General features: G+C 44.6%; 2 protein-coding genes across 3 annotated transcripts in view; one reads left to right on the top strand and one right to left on the bottom strand.

Annotated features, from left to right (window-relative positions):
* Positions 1 to 13,521, top strand: part of CHN2 (chimerin 2) — a 318,403-nt gene that overhangs the window by 93,591 nt on the left and 211,291 nt on the right. Inside the window, exon 1 of one of the 2 annotated variants that reach the window (XM_050783196.1) lies at positions 3,407 to 3,555. The exons of the other annotated variant lie outside the window; for it this stretch is intronic. Within the exon in view, the coding sequence (XP_050639153.1) occupies positions 3,465 to 3,555 (91 nt within the window). The 5' untranslated portion in view covers positions 3,407 to 3,464. Of the gene's footprint in view, positions 1 to 3,406; positions 3,556 to 13,521 lie in introns of those variants that run through there. 2 annotated transcript variants of the gene reach the window in all.
* LOC126950057 (prohibitin 1-like) lies at positions 1,127 to 2,224 on the bottom strand. The gene has a single exon (XM_050783210.1). It carries the CDS (start codon positions 2,091 to 2,093, stop codon positions 1,275 to 1,277), a length of 819 nt encoding a protein of 272 aa, XP_050639167.1. The 5' UTR covers positions 2,094 to 2,224; the 3' UTR covers positions 1,127 to 1,274.

Here is a 13,521-nt window from a genome sequence, read left to right on the forward strand (position 1 = left end):
TCAGGAGCAACAGGGGTTGTGTTTGGCCAGGCAGTATTCCCGTGAGACATGTGTTCCACCATGAATAATGTTTAGTAAGTTTTACTGGTACTTTGCCAATTACACAAGTAATACGATATCTATGGACAAATTAGAACAAAGTATAGATGAGCAAAATGGATGACCTGCCTGCAAATTCTACATTTAGAAGTGTTAGTGGTGGCGAATCCATACGGGTCCGCAGCAACTTCAGTTCTTGCCTCCTCAGAAGAAAAAATTCAACCAAGGGGCATAAGGCAGAGTGAGAGACCAAGGCAAGTTTTAGAGTGAGAGTGAAAGGTAATTAAAAAATTTTAGAGCAGGAACCAAAGGAAGCAAAGGACACTCAGAGAAGGGCCAAGCAGTAGACTTGAGAGATTCGATTGTGTGGTTAGACCGTTGACTTGGGGTTTATATGTCGGCATGCTTTCCAGGGGTTGCATCTCTTCTCCCCTTATTCTTCCCTGAGGGTGGGTTGTTCGCATGCACAGTGGCCTGCCAGCACTTGGGAGGGGCCGCAGGTGCAGTGTGTTTACTGGAGTTGTACGCATGCTCACTTGAGGTGCTTTTCCTTACCAGTGGAGTGTTTCTAGAGGAAGGTCATATACCAGTTAGAGTCCACCATTTTGCCTTGTAGTGCGCATGCTTGGGCCCACTCACCCAACTCCTAAGATCTTACTGGGAAGCAGCTGATCACCAGTTTCAGGTGTTTTCTATCTGTTGGGAGACAGCCTTTCCCTGGCACCGGCTGCAACCAATTATTATTTAAGAGAGACAGATTAACAACTGCCTGACCATCACCTGATGGTCTCCTAACATTCTTGGTTGAGGGTGGAGGGGGGTTCTCCTGCCCTGCTTGTGTCTGCCTGACTCCCTACTGTAACAAAGGTAATGCTTCTGATTGCCTTTTATGCACATATATACATGTAAATATATATTTTCTTTTTAAATGTGGTCAGACTGTTCATATTAATTTTATTTCAAATTTTACCATGGACATATTTCTGTATCTTTAAGTATTTGACATTATTTTTAATGGCTATGCATAGTTCAGTTGCATGGATGGAACTTTCTTTTTTTTTTTTTTTTTTTTTTTTTTTTAGAGATCTGAAGTGATTTTACCTTTATTTCCTTCACTTTAAGCCAATCATGAAATTTCACAGTGATTTCTGGGGTGGGGGTAGAAGGAAGGCGGTGTTAAGAATCATCCGGGCTGTGGCCCAGTCAGCCCACAGAGGTGCAGGCAGGGTGGGCCCTCACTGGGGCAGCTGGAGGAGCACAGACTGCCCCGCTGGCAGGTAGGTGATGTTCCGAGAACGTGAGAGCTGGTATGCGATGTCCTCCGCGGCTTCCAGCTTGCGCAGCTCGATCAGGCCATCCCCTGCAGTGGCCAGTGAGTTGGCAATCAGCTCAGCCGCCTTGGAGTCACCCTCAGCAGAGATGATGGCTGCCTTTTTTTGCTGCTCAGCCTTTTCCACCACAAATCTGGCCCTCTCTGCTTCCTGCTGAGCCACCTGTTTGGCTTCCACCGCTTCTGTGAACTCCTTCCCGAAGGTCAGATGTGTCAAGGACACGTCATCCAGGATGAGCCCAAAGGTGGCTGCTCGCTCTGTAAGATCGTCGCTCACCTGCCTGGAGACCAGCTCTCTCTGGGTGATTAGTTCTCCAGCATCAAAGCGAGCCACCACTGACTTGAGGATCTCGGTCGTGATGGACGGCAGCACACGCTCATCATAGTCCTCTCCGATGCTGGTGAAGATGCGAGGAAGCTGGCTAGCGACGGGCCGGAAGAGGATGCGCAGTGTGATGTTGACATTCTGTAAATCTTTGCTACCAGTGATGACCGGCACATTACGTGGTCGAGAACGGCAGTCAAAGATAATTGGTTTCTGTACCCATGGGATGAGAAAGTGAGTCCCTTCCCCTACCACAATGTCCTGTACTCCACGGAACCAGTCAAAGATGACAGCTCTGTGCCCAGCATCCACATTATATAAGGCAGAGTTCACCACGCCTCCTGCAACAGCTAAGGCCAGGCCAAACTTGCCAATGGACTCAAACACTTTGGCAGCCATGTTTTCTTCTGCTGGACCCTCTCACACGCACTCTCCTCGCCCAAAGTGCGCATCATGGAGCACAGGATTGCAGAGACGCCCAGAGACTGGCCTTTGCCGCCCCCTCCATTCTCACCTGCTTCCACTCTGACCTCCACATCGGAACTTTCTTTTTTTTAACCAGTCAGCTATTGTTAGATATTTAGGCTGATCCCAGTTTTTCTTTCTAATAAACCATGCTGCAATGAACATTCTTGTGGCTAAATCTTTGCACATCCTTAATTTTAAGTATTAAATCCTAGAAGTTGAATTGTTTGATCAAAAACTGCCACGATTCTTACATGAATCTATCCTATATACCCTTTAGGATGGCACAGAGCATCTGTGTAGCAAAAGTTAGCACCGAATGCTTTCCAAACTAAACCTGAGATAGGGAAAGAGCAGGAAGGACTTCTGCCCTTTACTCTCCTGGAAGTTTTGTATTATTGCCTGCTATAAATACGAAGAGAAGGACTTGGCTCCTTGTATATTTTGGCTGTTGCAAGCCCTAAATATTTAATTCCGTATGTTTAAACTAGGCCTTATGAACCACCAGGGGTGGAGGATTTTATGACACTTTTACCATCATGTGTAAATTTGTACATCCACACTTTATCTGTAGGAGTATCTACATACATGTAGTTATGGGGGGCAGAGGATGGAGCGAGAGACAGGCCAGCACCCTTACAGAGATGCGTGTTTTTGATATGCTGAGGAGCATTACTGTAAAATGCAGACTAATAGTATTTCACTGGAGAATAGAAAATACTTAGGGAAGCAGGAGTGCTCCAAAACAACCTTTCAATCCATTAACCAAAAGAGCTTATAATGGAACTCAGGTTTCAAGGGAGGTCAAACACTAATAAATATTGAGAAAAAATAGTTAAAAGGACATCAAGTTAATATTTTACAATCTATTCTTTGATCTTGGAAGGCTTGAAATATTTTTCTACACTACTTCTGTGATTTATTGATTCACCCCTGCCAATTGGCATATTGGAACAGACACAGATGCCTTGCTTTTAACTACAGCTTCCATTTCTATAATGCTTTGCAATACCAACAGATTTTTATGTATTCACTGGCATCACTTATTGATACTGCCACAGTTCTGGAATATTTGCTAGTTAAAAACTGGATCGTTGTCAGTAAAAGCAACTGAAATGTTATTGATTTTGGTTTCAATGCTGTAATAACATCTCTTGGTTTTGTTGTATTGGTTTGGGGGTAAAGTAAAACACCCTGCACTTCACTGACTCTTCCACCTTTATCTGTTTTCAAAATGTGTTCAGAATCTGATATTTTTCTAGTTTGTTGTCAACACCCTAGTCTTGGGGGAAAAATATATCTGTCATGGATTACAATAACCTCTTAACTGGCTGTTTCTACTCTTGCCTTTCTTCAGTCTATTCTGAACCCAGAAGCCAGAGGGAGCTTCCAAAATGTAAGTCAGATGATGTCACTCCTCTGTCTTTGCACTCAGAGCCAGCCTCTGCATGCTGGGCCTTTTTCACCTGCCACACGCCCCACTCCCCGCTTCCATTGCAAAGACAGAGCTGTCAGGAGAGAGTCAGGATTGGCAGCACTCGTCTGCAGCTACCAATCTCAAGGCCCAGAAGCTCTGCCTTCCCTGCTTTTTCTGAAGGTGATTGTCCCTGCTGCTGCCTAAGAGCCCCATTCACTAGTCCATTAAATCCTTTTCCCTCCCACCTCGTCCCCTCAGTCCTGCTGACAATGGCCCCTTCTCACTCCTGCATCATCGATTTTCCCCTGAATTAACGATGATCAGGCTTTGACCCTTCACTCCACCTACACTTTTCTTCTGAGGGCAGCTAATGCCCCCCACCCCCCAATATTAACTCCACAGTCCACTCTCAGTCCTTGCCTTATTTGGCTTCTCAGCCACACTTGCGAATGTTGATTACTTCTTCCACCTTGAAGGTGCTCTTCTGGCTTCCACAAACTGCACTCTCCTCCCTCAGACTTCTGGTCACTGTTACTTCTCTGTTTTTACATTGCACTCCTCTCTCCTTCCCTCACTCAGCTCCAGACATGCAGGCCTCCTTGCAGTTCCTGCAACCAGGTTGGGTGTGTTTCAGGGCCTCTGCACTTGCTGTGCCTCCTGCTTCGAATGCGCTCCTCCTAGCTGTCTGCATGGCTCTCCGTCCCTCTCTTCATTCAAGCACGTACTCGAAAGGCACAGGTGCCACCTGCGCTCCTTTCCCACAGTGTTTCCCCCAGCACATCTCACTATCTGCTTTATGTATTTATTTCATTTATTGTCGGTCTCTGTGCACTAGACTATACGCTCCATGAGGGTGGGAATTTTTATCTGTTGTGTTCTCTGTCATATCTCCAGCACCTGGAACAGTGCCTCATATGTGATAGGTGCATAATAAATATTAGTTGAATGAATGAATGAATGAATATTCACGATACTGCTAGTAGGGTACTTGAAGAAATACTTTTGGGAGTCTTTGTACAGGGATTTAAAAGATTCATAATTTTCTTACAGTTATATGATTTGGGAAAAACAGGGGTGTTTGGGAACAAAAACAAATATTTGGAAGGTGGCATGCCTTTCTTATTTTGCCAGCCTTTCTGTATCCACGGAAACACTTTCTCAGAACTGTAAATTGGGCGTATGTCCTTAGTGCCTGCCTTGTAACCGCAAGAAGGTGCCATTTTTATGCCACATTGAAAGACAAGGACGGAATCAGAGCAGCTGAGATCTTAAGTCAGCACGTTTGATTCAGAAGCATTGAAAGTGTGGACCTGAGAGACTCTGCTCAAAATGCAGCAAATCTTTCTGTCTTTGAGGCCTACTGTCCAGTTAGCAATGTCGCAGGTCACCACTTTATTTTCCCCAAGCGTGTCAGCACGTTGAGTGCACACAGCACCATCCCCTCCCTGCCTGTTCTCACATATATTTTTTTCCTCAAAAATTCCTTCTCTGTTTCTGCTTGCTGAAGTTCCATTCCCTTCAAGGCCCAGCAAAAATGTGTGTGAAGCCTTCCCAGACCCTTGCAGTCCTCATGGACTCCCCCTGTGGGCTATGCCCCTTAGAACAAGCAAGCCACAGGGCAGTCATCCTCTGTATTTTGGGGGGATTGGTTCCGTGGACCCCCCACAGATATCAAGATCCATGGATGCTCAAGTCCCTTGTATAAAATAGCATAGTATTTGCATATTACCTACACACATCTTCCCATAAACTGTAAATCATCTCTAGACTACTTATAATACCAAATACAATGTAAACGCTATGTAAATAGTTGTTACTCTGTATTGTTTAGGGAATAATGACAAGGAAAAAGTCTGTACATGTTCAGTACAGATGGAACCATCCATTTTTTTCAAATATTTTTGATTTGTGGTTGGTTGAAACCACAGATGTGGAACCCAGGGATACGAAGGGCCAACTATATCCCTCAGTTAAGCTGTGAACACACACACACACACACACACACACACACACACATCATAAACTCATTGAGGGCAAGGATTATATCATACTTTTTTGGTATTTTCAGCACCTAGAAAATGCCTTGGACACTGAAGGCACTCAGAATTGTAATGAAATGGAAACAACCCCTTTAAAAAAAAATCAGGGCCAGGCATGGTGGCTCACGCCTGTAATCCCAGCACTTTGGGAGGCCGAGGCAAGCAGGTCACTTAAGCACAGGAGTTCAAGCCCACCCATCTATAAAAATAAAATAAAATTTAATTTAAAAAAGACAAGAGAGAGAGACAGAGCTGTGAGGAAATCGCTTTGTGGTTATTGAGGTGTTTTCTACCAGTGTTTTCATCTGTTAGCATGGTCAAATCCCAGTGAGACTTGTCTGTTGAGCCTACTTACTTCTTTTCACAATATTTGTTAGTAAGAGCAGGCAAGTGCTTTTGGGGGCTCTAAGTGAGCCCCTGATAAGCAAGTTTTTGACTAATGCAGATCTGGCCTCTGTGGCATTACTGCCTTTGCCAGCAGAAGGGATTAGGCAAATTGGCAAAGGGTCTTGAGCCAGCAGGGTCTTGTGGGAGGCTTCACTGATGCCTGAGATGTTGGGCATTGGGTCCCAGAGGAAGGAGAGTTGGTGCGATCTTGGCAGCTGAGCTGTCTGTGGGCACCACAGGCTAGAAATAGTCCATGTTAAAGAAATATGTATTGTAGCTGAGAAGCCCTAGGCCAGGGTTACTCTAAAAAGTGAAAGGTCTGTCTATGTGTAATTACCTTTTTTTTTTTTTTTTTTTGAGACTGAGTGTTGCTCTGTCTCCCAGGCTGGAGTGCAGTGGCGCGATCTCTGCTCACTGCAACCTCCACCTCCCAGGTTCAAGCAATTCTCCTGCCTCAGCCTCCCAAGTAGCTGGGATTGCAGGCGCCTACCATGCCCAGCTAATTTTGTGTATTTTTAGTAGAGACGGGGTTTCGCCATTTTGGCCAGGCTGGTCTCGAACTCCTGACCTCAAGTGATCCACCTGCCTCAGCCTCCCAAAGTGCTGGGATTACAGGCGTGAGCCGCCATGCCCGGCTGTAATCACCTTTTAAAAATTCTAGCTATATCTAATGTGTTTTATTGAAGCATATGCTAAAATGCTGTATTTGTAAGGATTCTCAATGATACTGGGTAAATGACTTGTAGTTTCTGAGTGCTGTGGAGTAAAACAATAGAGATGTCAGATACTCCAGAGAGGAGGAAGGGTACCTTCAAGAGAGCATTTCCCTAACAGACTCAGTTAGCTTCATTTGCCTAACAAACAGACTCAGTTAGCTTTGGCCTTGAAGGTATTTGCATGTTATAGGGCTGGGTTTCCTTTTATTGAATGCTTTTTAAAAGTGCTTCTTTCTAATGGCTTATGTGTACACCATTGGAAAAACGAGGGGCAGAAGAGATAAAGTGCTCTAAATCTATTTAGCAGTCCTCAAGGGCACAACTACAGCCAGATGTGTAATGAACTTACTATGAATTGTCTTGCAGAGGTAGAGTGACTTCCTATGGGTAAACACTTTGCCTGTAGCCTGAATTCATGCTCAAACTTACCTCTATGACAGGATCCTGACTGGAGGGGAGATTTGCCTTTGGGAGCTGAGCAAGTCCAGGAAGATGCTCTGTTAATGGCTCCTCAGGATTAAGAAAGGGGATCTATTCTAATGTTGTAGGACTTTCTTCTTAGTTCAGGTAAAGACAGGGTTCTTGTTACAAGGCCATGAAATATTAGGCTCGAAGACACTTGAAGGGTGAGAAAAATTGAATTTATTGGGTGAAAAGGGAAAAAAGGGGAAACGGACCCTCAGCGGAGCAAGACTCCTGCTAGTCAGTTTCCCACCTCACAGATTGAATCCTAGGTTCCACCCTGGAACAGGAGGGGCCGGGCTCCTCCCCCCTGCAAAGGGCACTAATTCTGTGGCTCCACCCTAGTCTCCTAGTGTTCTGGGGCCCCTTACACCTGGCTGTCTCATACCCCTCTCTGAAGAAGTACATCTGACTGCAGTTAGAAAGGATAAGGACCGGCCGGGCGTGGTGGCTCAAGCCTGTGATCCCAGCACTTTGGGAGGCCGAGACGGGCGGATCCCGAGGTCAGATCGAGACCATCCTGGCTAACATGGTGAAACCCCGTCTCTACTAAAAAATACAAAAAACTAGCCGGGCGAGGTGGCCGGCGCCTGTAGTCCCAGCTACTCGGGAGGTTGAGGCAGGAGAATGGCGTAAACCCGGGAGGCGGAGCTTGCAGTGAGCTGAGATCCGGCCTCTGCGCTCCAGCCTGGGCGGCAGAGCGAGACTCCGTCTCAAAAAAACAAAAAATAGGGATAAGGACCAAGACCCATCCTAGCCTCCTGCTGACAGGGGGCGTTGTTTTGGGGAAATGGCAGTCAGAGCTCCCTCAAGACCGATCTGAGGGTCCCCGGAAGAAGGGGCCACCAGCTGAGGCTCTGGTTGCGTGATCATTTGGAGTTTGATGGTCTGAAGTAGAGCAGAGGCAAACCAGGTTATTAGAAAACATGTATTAAAACGAAACAAGGTTGGGGAGGGTAAGGACAACTCAAAAATCCCGAGGCCTTTTAGCAGTTTGCAGAGAGAGAGGGCGGCTAAAAGCCCGGCTGGTACTAAAACGTTACCCTTTTGCCAGCATGTTGGGCTTCTAGGTTCCCTCCCCGCCTCCCACAGCCCCTGCCTGCTTTCCCTCTTCCATCCTTGCATCCCCGAGGCCTGGTGACCTTGGCAGGCACCACTTGTGGGTGCCATAGCGGCTTTCACCTATGAAGCAGGGGGGCCTAAAGCATAAGAATGATTCGCTCTCATTTATGTTTCTATCCCCGCAACTGTTAGTAGCCTTGGAGTTCCCTAGACCTCATTTATGCTATAGGTAGTAGCACGACCCTTATTTATGGAACAAGAGTCGTGGCTTAATCAGCAGGAATTAGCCATGCTCACCTGTGCTCTGTTTTTTAACCTAGGTTACTGTTTGCCTTTGGGTTTCTCAGCTCCAGTTTCCCCCGTCCCCCCTCCCCCGCGACCAGGGCTTTGACCCGAAGCTTGGAATTAAGTTGGGGACAAAAATGTGTTTGGGCGGGGATGGGTGGCAGTTGCATGGACTCCTTATAAGCCAAATGCTAAGGGGAAGCTGTGGAATTGAGTCCTTCTCCAACAAGGGATAGAAAAGAATGTCTTGTGACTTGCCCGGGTAACTGGTGGCTACAGTAATGCTTGCTGAGTTTTCGGTGCGTAGTGCTTGGTTTCGTTAGCTCCCTTGGTTTTACTTTCCCAAAAAGGAAACCTCCGAGTGTTGGGCATCCTATTTATTCCCATCACCTGGCAGGATTTGCAGGAGAATTGCTTAGAACTACAATATCGATCCAGGTTTTTAAATGCCTTATCCCTTTTGTTCCTTCTGAGCTGCAGCCGGAAATTGCCGGTTGGTTTACAGGAACAAGCAGGTTAGTTTAAAAATGTAGGCAAAAACTTAAAAACAATTAATGAGTTTAGAATTTAATGACAAATGTATGATAAGTTTTGAAACATAATTTCTGTCTCCAGTCCTCATTTTTGTTAAAAAAAAAAAATTATGATAGGACTAAGTTGTTTGCAAAATAGACTTTAGTTTTATACTTGGCCTGCTTATTTGCGTAAAGTGCACAAGGATAACTATTTTTACAAAGGCCGCTTATTTTTTCTCAGATACTTTGAAGGGTGAGCAAAATGGAATTTATTGGGCAAAAAGGGAAAAAAGGGGAAGCAGGGACTCCGCAGAGCGAGAGTCCTGCTAGCTGGCTTCCTGCCTCACAGATTGAATCCCAGGTGCCACCCTGGAACAGAAGAGGCCAGGCTCCTCCCCACAGCAAAGGGACCAAACGTCCCACGGCTCCACCCCGTGCTCCCACTGCGCAGGCTGGTCGGAGTTCCTCTGGGGACCCCTTTCTACTTGGCTTTCTTACTAAGGAACATAACCAGTACTGATCCATAGTGATTTCTGTTGTCATAAGGGAATGTACTGTCTGGTTTCACTGAAATCTTGTTTATCATGTATGTTCATGATGGTGCACCTAAATCAAGACATTCCTGACCCCATAGGCAGTGCTGTCTGGAGACCTTAACAAAGGATGTGCAGTCAGGTTGAGCTTCATTTTTGGGAGTGTTTTCTGTTCTAGTACTTTCAGAAATTTTTGCTCACTGTATCCAGCAACACTGCCTCCGCTGCTTGCTAGCTCTTTGCTTCACTGTGCTCATACATCAAATAGGGATGGGGATGTCACCTTTGTCAGGGGTCTTGAGATAATAGATAATAGTTTTGGAAAGCACAACATGGATGTAATGTATTATTATTATTAATGTACATGACTGAGAACTCTGACTTGTGAAAGTAATGCAATTATGAAATGAGGTTACTAATATTGCTTGGTATCCCATAATTCCTGTATTTCCATTGAGCTTCTATTACATAGAGGGCATGGAAGATTGAGATAGAAACAAATAACTGATGATGTAGAAAGCATTTTAAGAAACAAGTAGACAACTCTCCATGAGAGTACAGATAAAAGCATAAGTTTCCAAGGAGGAGAATCAGGGAAGACTTGGAGGATGAAGCAACTTGGAGATGGACCACGGGGATGGGGAAATGGGATTCCAAACAGAGAAAGTAACATAGAGGAAAAAACTGGAGGCAGGAACCCAGAAGGGCCAGGGTACTGAGTGCAAATTAGACTGGGAAGAAAGATGGGAGCACGGGGTGGAGCCATGGACGTTTGGTCCTTTTGCAGTGGGGAGGAGCCTGGCCTCTTCTGTTCCAGGGTGGAACCTGGGATTCAGTCTGTGAGGCAGGAAGCCAGCTAGCAGGACCTTCCAGATTACGGAAGGTCTTACATGTCAAGCTGAGGAACGTGGAATTTCTAGCAGAAGCAATGGTAAGCAGAGTGTAGGATGAGGGAACCGGATGCAATAGACCAACTGAGGTGTTGAAGCCTTCAGGGCATTTCAGAGAAAATAGGAGGTGAGGGTGAGGCGAGAAAGACCCTGAAAGAAGAGACAGAACTTGGCCATTAGTGAAATGTGAGAAACAAAAGTGAGCTGGGGAGAGGAGGTGGGGCAAGGGGTCAGGTAGTTCATTAGGGCAGGAATGCCTCCCTGGGCCTTTGACACTGGCTTCTGAATGGACAATCTTGGGAAAACATTGCCCTTTTGTATTTCTTCCCAATTTTGAGTGATGCTATTTTCTACTTTTAATTGTGCTCAAAATAGCCAAAGATGCAGCGTAATACTTTGAGTCAACAAAATGATATGGTGGGTCAAATTTGTAAAGCTAAAAAAAAGTAATGATTCAGTTTTCAGACTTAAAAAGTTTCCTTGTTTCAAAAAACACCAAAACATGAAATTCTGAATTAATGAAGCAGATAAATTAGCAGGTGATTATTTGAATAACAAAAGAAATCTTTTCCAAAAGCCCCTTTTTCCAGGAATTCTTTAAGCAGCAAGTATACCTAGTCTTCACCCCCATTTAAGATGTGACTTATTTGTAGGCATTTGATGAAACACAGGAAAGGAATGAGCTTATCTCGTAAAACATGATATTCCTTAGAGCTACATGTTACCATGTGCAATATTTTTTAAAAGTGTTTATTTTTATATGTATGAAATAACCATAAGATGAAAATTCTCAGAAATTGAATGAGTATCTTTTCATTTTCTTTTAGTCAATTTTGAGAATTAAAGGTATAATGTTTTATTAAACATATAAATGCCAAGTTTAAAATTTGTAATTGTTTTGAATACTGTCATTTGTATAGTCCCCTAATAAACACAGAGTCTAGAAAGTCCTTTGTCATTTTTTCTTAAAAAGCTTGTGATAAGAAAAGCTTTTATAATGTCAGCTCAGGAAACCCTAACAATGGTTTCCTTCATGCATCCTTAAATGAGGTAAATTTAATTATTTTATGTTTTTCTAGCAGTTTCTAGTTTCTTCTATAGAATGCTTTTAAAAATTACTCTTTGCTACCCAAAATATTTGAAAGCAGGGCCTCAAACAGGTACACACACACACACACACACACACACACACACAGTTTTTTGGATTCATCTGGAATCTAAGTGCAGCACTAGGTGCTTTGCCCTAAAAGAGGGTCCCAGATGTTCCTGGCCTTTCTGTTGTGTCCTGAACTCTAGATGATCCAAGCCCACTCAGGATGCCTCTTATCCTTCTCTGAATGGAGAACCTGGTACATTGTAAAGAGCTGCAGATCTGGACTCCACGCACTTGGGCTGAAGTCTTTGTTCATGCTCTTGATTGGCTAGGCGACCTTAGCAAGTTTCTTAACATCGCTGTGCCTCATCTCATCTCATCTATGGCATATGAATTATACTACTCACCCTACGTAATCTCAAAAAATTGCACTAAAATGAGAGCACTCTTTGAATTTTAACACATTGTACAGAAGGAAGTGCTTGTTATCATGGTGGCAGATTTCCTCCCCCTTTCTCTTCAAATAGGTCCATGTTTGAGGGTTTTTTTGTCTAGGAAAAAAATTTACAGAAATTCCAACTTAAACATATATTTCCACTGTCTTCATCGAAGCCATCTGCTGCCCTAGCTAGACTGAAGCTGGCCACTTTGGGGATAGGAGGCAAAACACCATTCCATCTACCTGTGGCACTGAAATTTGTGAGATGCACTTCCCCTTGAGGAACATGGGCAAAACCAGAGGAGCCCTAGGGAGGGACCTAATGTCACAGGCTGGAGGACTCCAAGGGTAAGGACACTCAGCCTTTCGAATTGACCTGTGGCTGTCCTTTTCTAACAGAGTGATCTCTAGAGCTACAGTTTAGCAGAGCGTAATTTTAAAAATTGTGGTCAAATATACATAACATAAATGTTATTTTAGCTGCTGCCGCTGCCGCCACCGCCTCCTCCTCCTCCTCCTCCTCTTCTTCTTCCTCGTCTTCCTCTTCTTCTTCCTCCTCCTCCTCTTCTTTCTTTTCTTCCTCTTCTTCCTCTTCCTCCTCTTCTTTCTCCTCTTCTTCCTCTTATTTCTCCTCTTCTCCTTCTTCCTTCTTCTTTCTTCGTATTTCTTATTTCTTTTTCTTTCTTCTTCTTCCAGAGTCTCGCTATGTTGCCCAGTCTAGAGTGCAGTGATTTCAGTTTCCTGCAGCTGCAAACTCCTGAGCTCAAGTGATCCTCCCACTTCAGCCTCCTGAGTAGCTAGGATTACAGGCATGTGCCATCACACCCAACTAATTTTTTAATTTTTTCTTTTTCTTTTTTTTTTTTAGAAATAGGGTCTCACTATGTTACCCAGCCTGGTCTCAAACTGTTGGGCTCAAGCGATCCTCTGAAAGTGCTGGGATTACAGATGTGAGCCACTGTGTCTAGCCCCATTTTAACCATTTCTAAGTGTACAGTTTGATGTCCATTCACAGTGTTATGCGGCCATCACCACCATCCAGCTCCAGAGCCTTTTCATCTTCCCAAACTGAAACTCTGTACCCATTAAACAATAACTCTCCATTCTCCTCCTCTGTTCAGAACCTGGCAGCCACCATTCTACTTTCTGTCTTTGAACTGACTACTCCACATACCTCATATAAGTAGAATCATAAGCTTTTTGTGCTTGGCTTATTTCATTTGGCATGTGTCTTCAAAGTTTAGCATGTCGTAGCACACGTCAGAATTTCATTCCTCTTTCAAGCTAAGTGCTGTTCCATTATACACACGTATACACATGTGATGGAATAGTATTCAGCTTAGAATGCTCAGATCCCAGTCCTGCCCATCTTCCAGGTCCATCTAGGTTCCAGGGGTCTCACTCAGTACCTCACATCAGAGGCAACAGGCTGTCTGTGTCTTGCCAATTGTGCATTGATGCTGGTGTCTCCTTCCCTGTCCCCATTCATCTCCCTAGTCATTGTTGTGCTGGCCCACGTTCCCC

This window comes from Macaca thibetana, chromosome 3 (assembly GCF_024542745.1).
Source record: "Macaca thibetana thibetana isolate TM-01 chromosome 3, ASM2454274v1, whole genome shotgun sequence".
Classification (NCBI taxonomy): domain Eukaryota; kingdom Metazoa; phylum Chordata; class Mammalia; order Primates; family Cercopithecidae; genus Macaca; species Macaca thibetana.

Excerpts from the sequence above, each read along its gene's own strand:
- LOC126950057 (XM_050783210.1), bottom strand. The coding sequence starts at position 2,093 with ATGGCTGCCAAAGTGTTTGAGTCCATTGGCAAGTTTGGCCTGGCCTTA.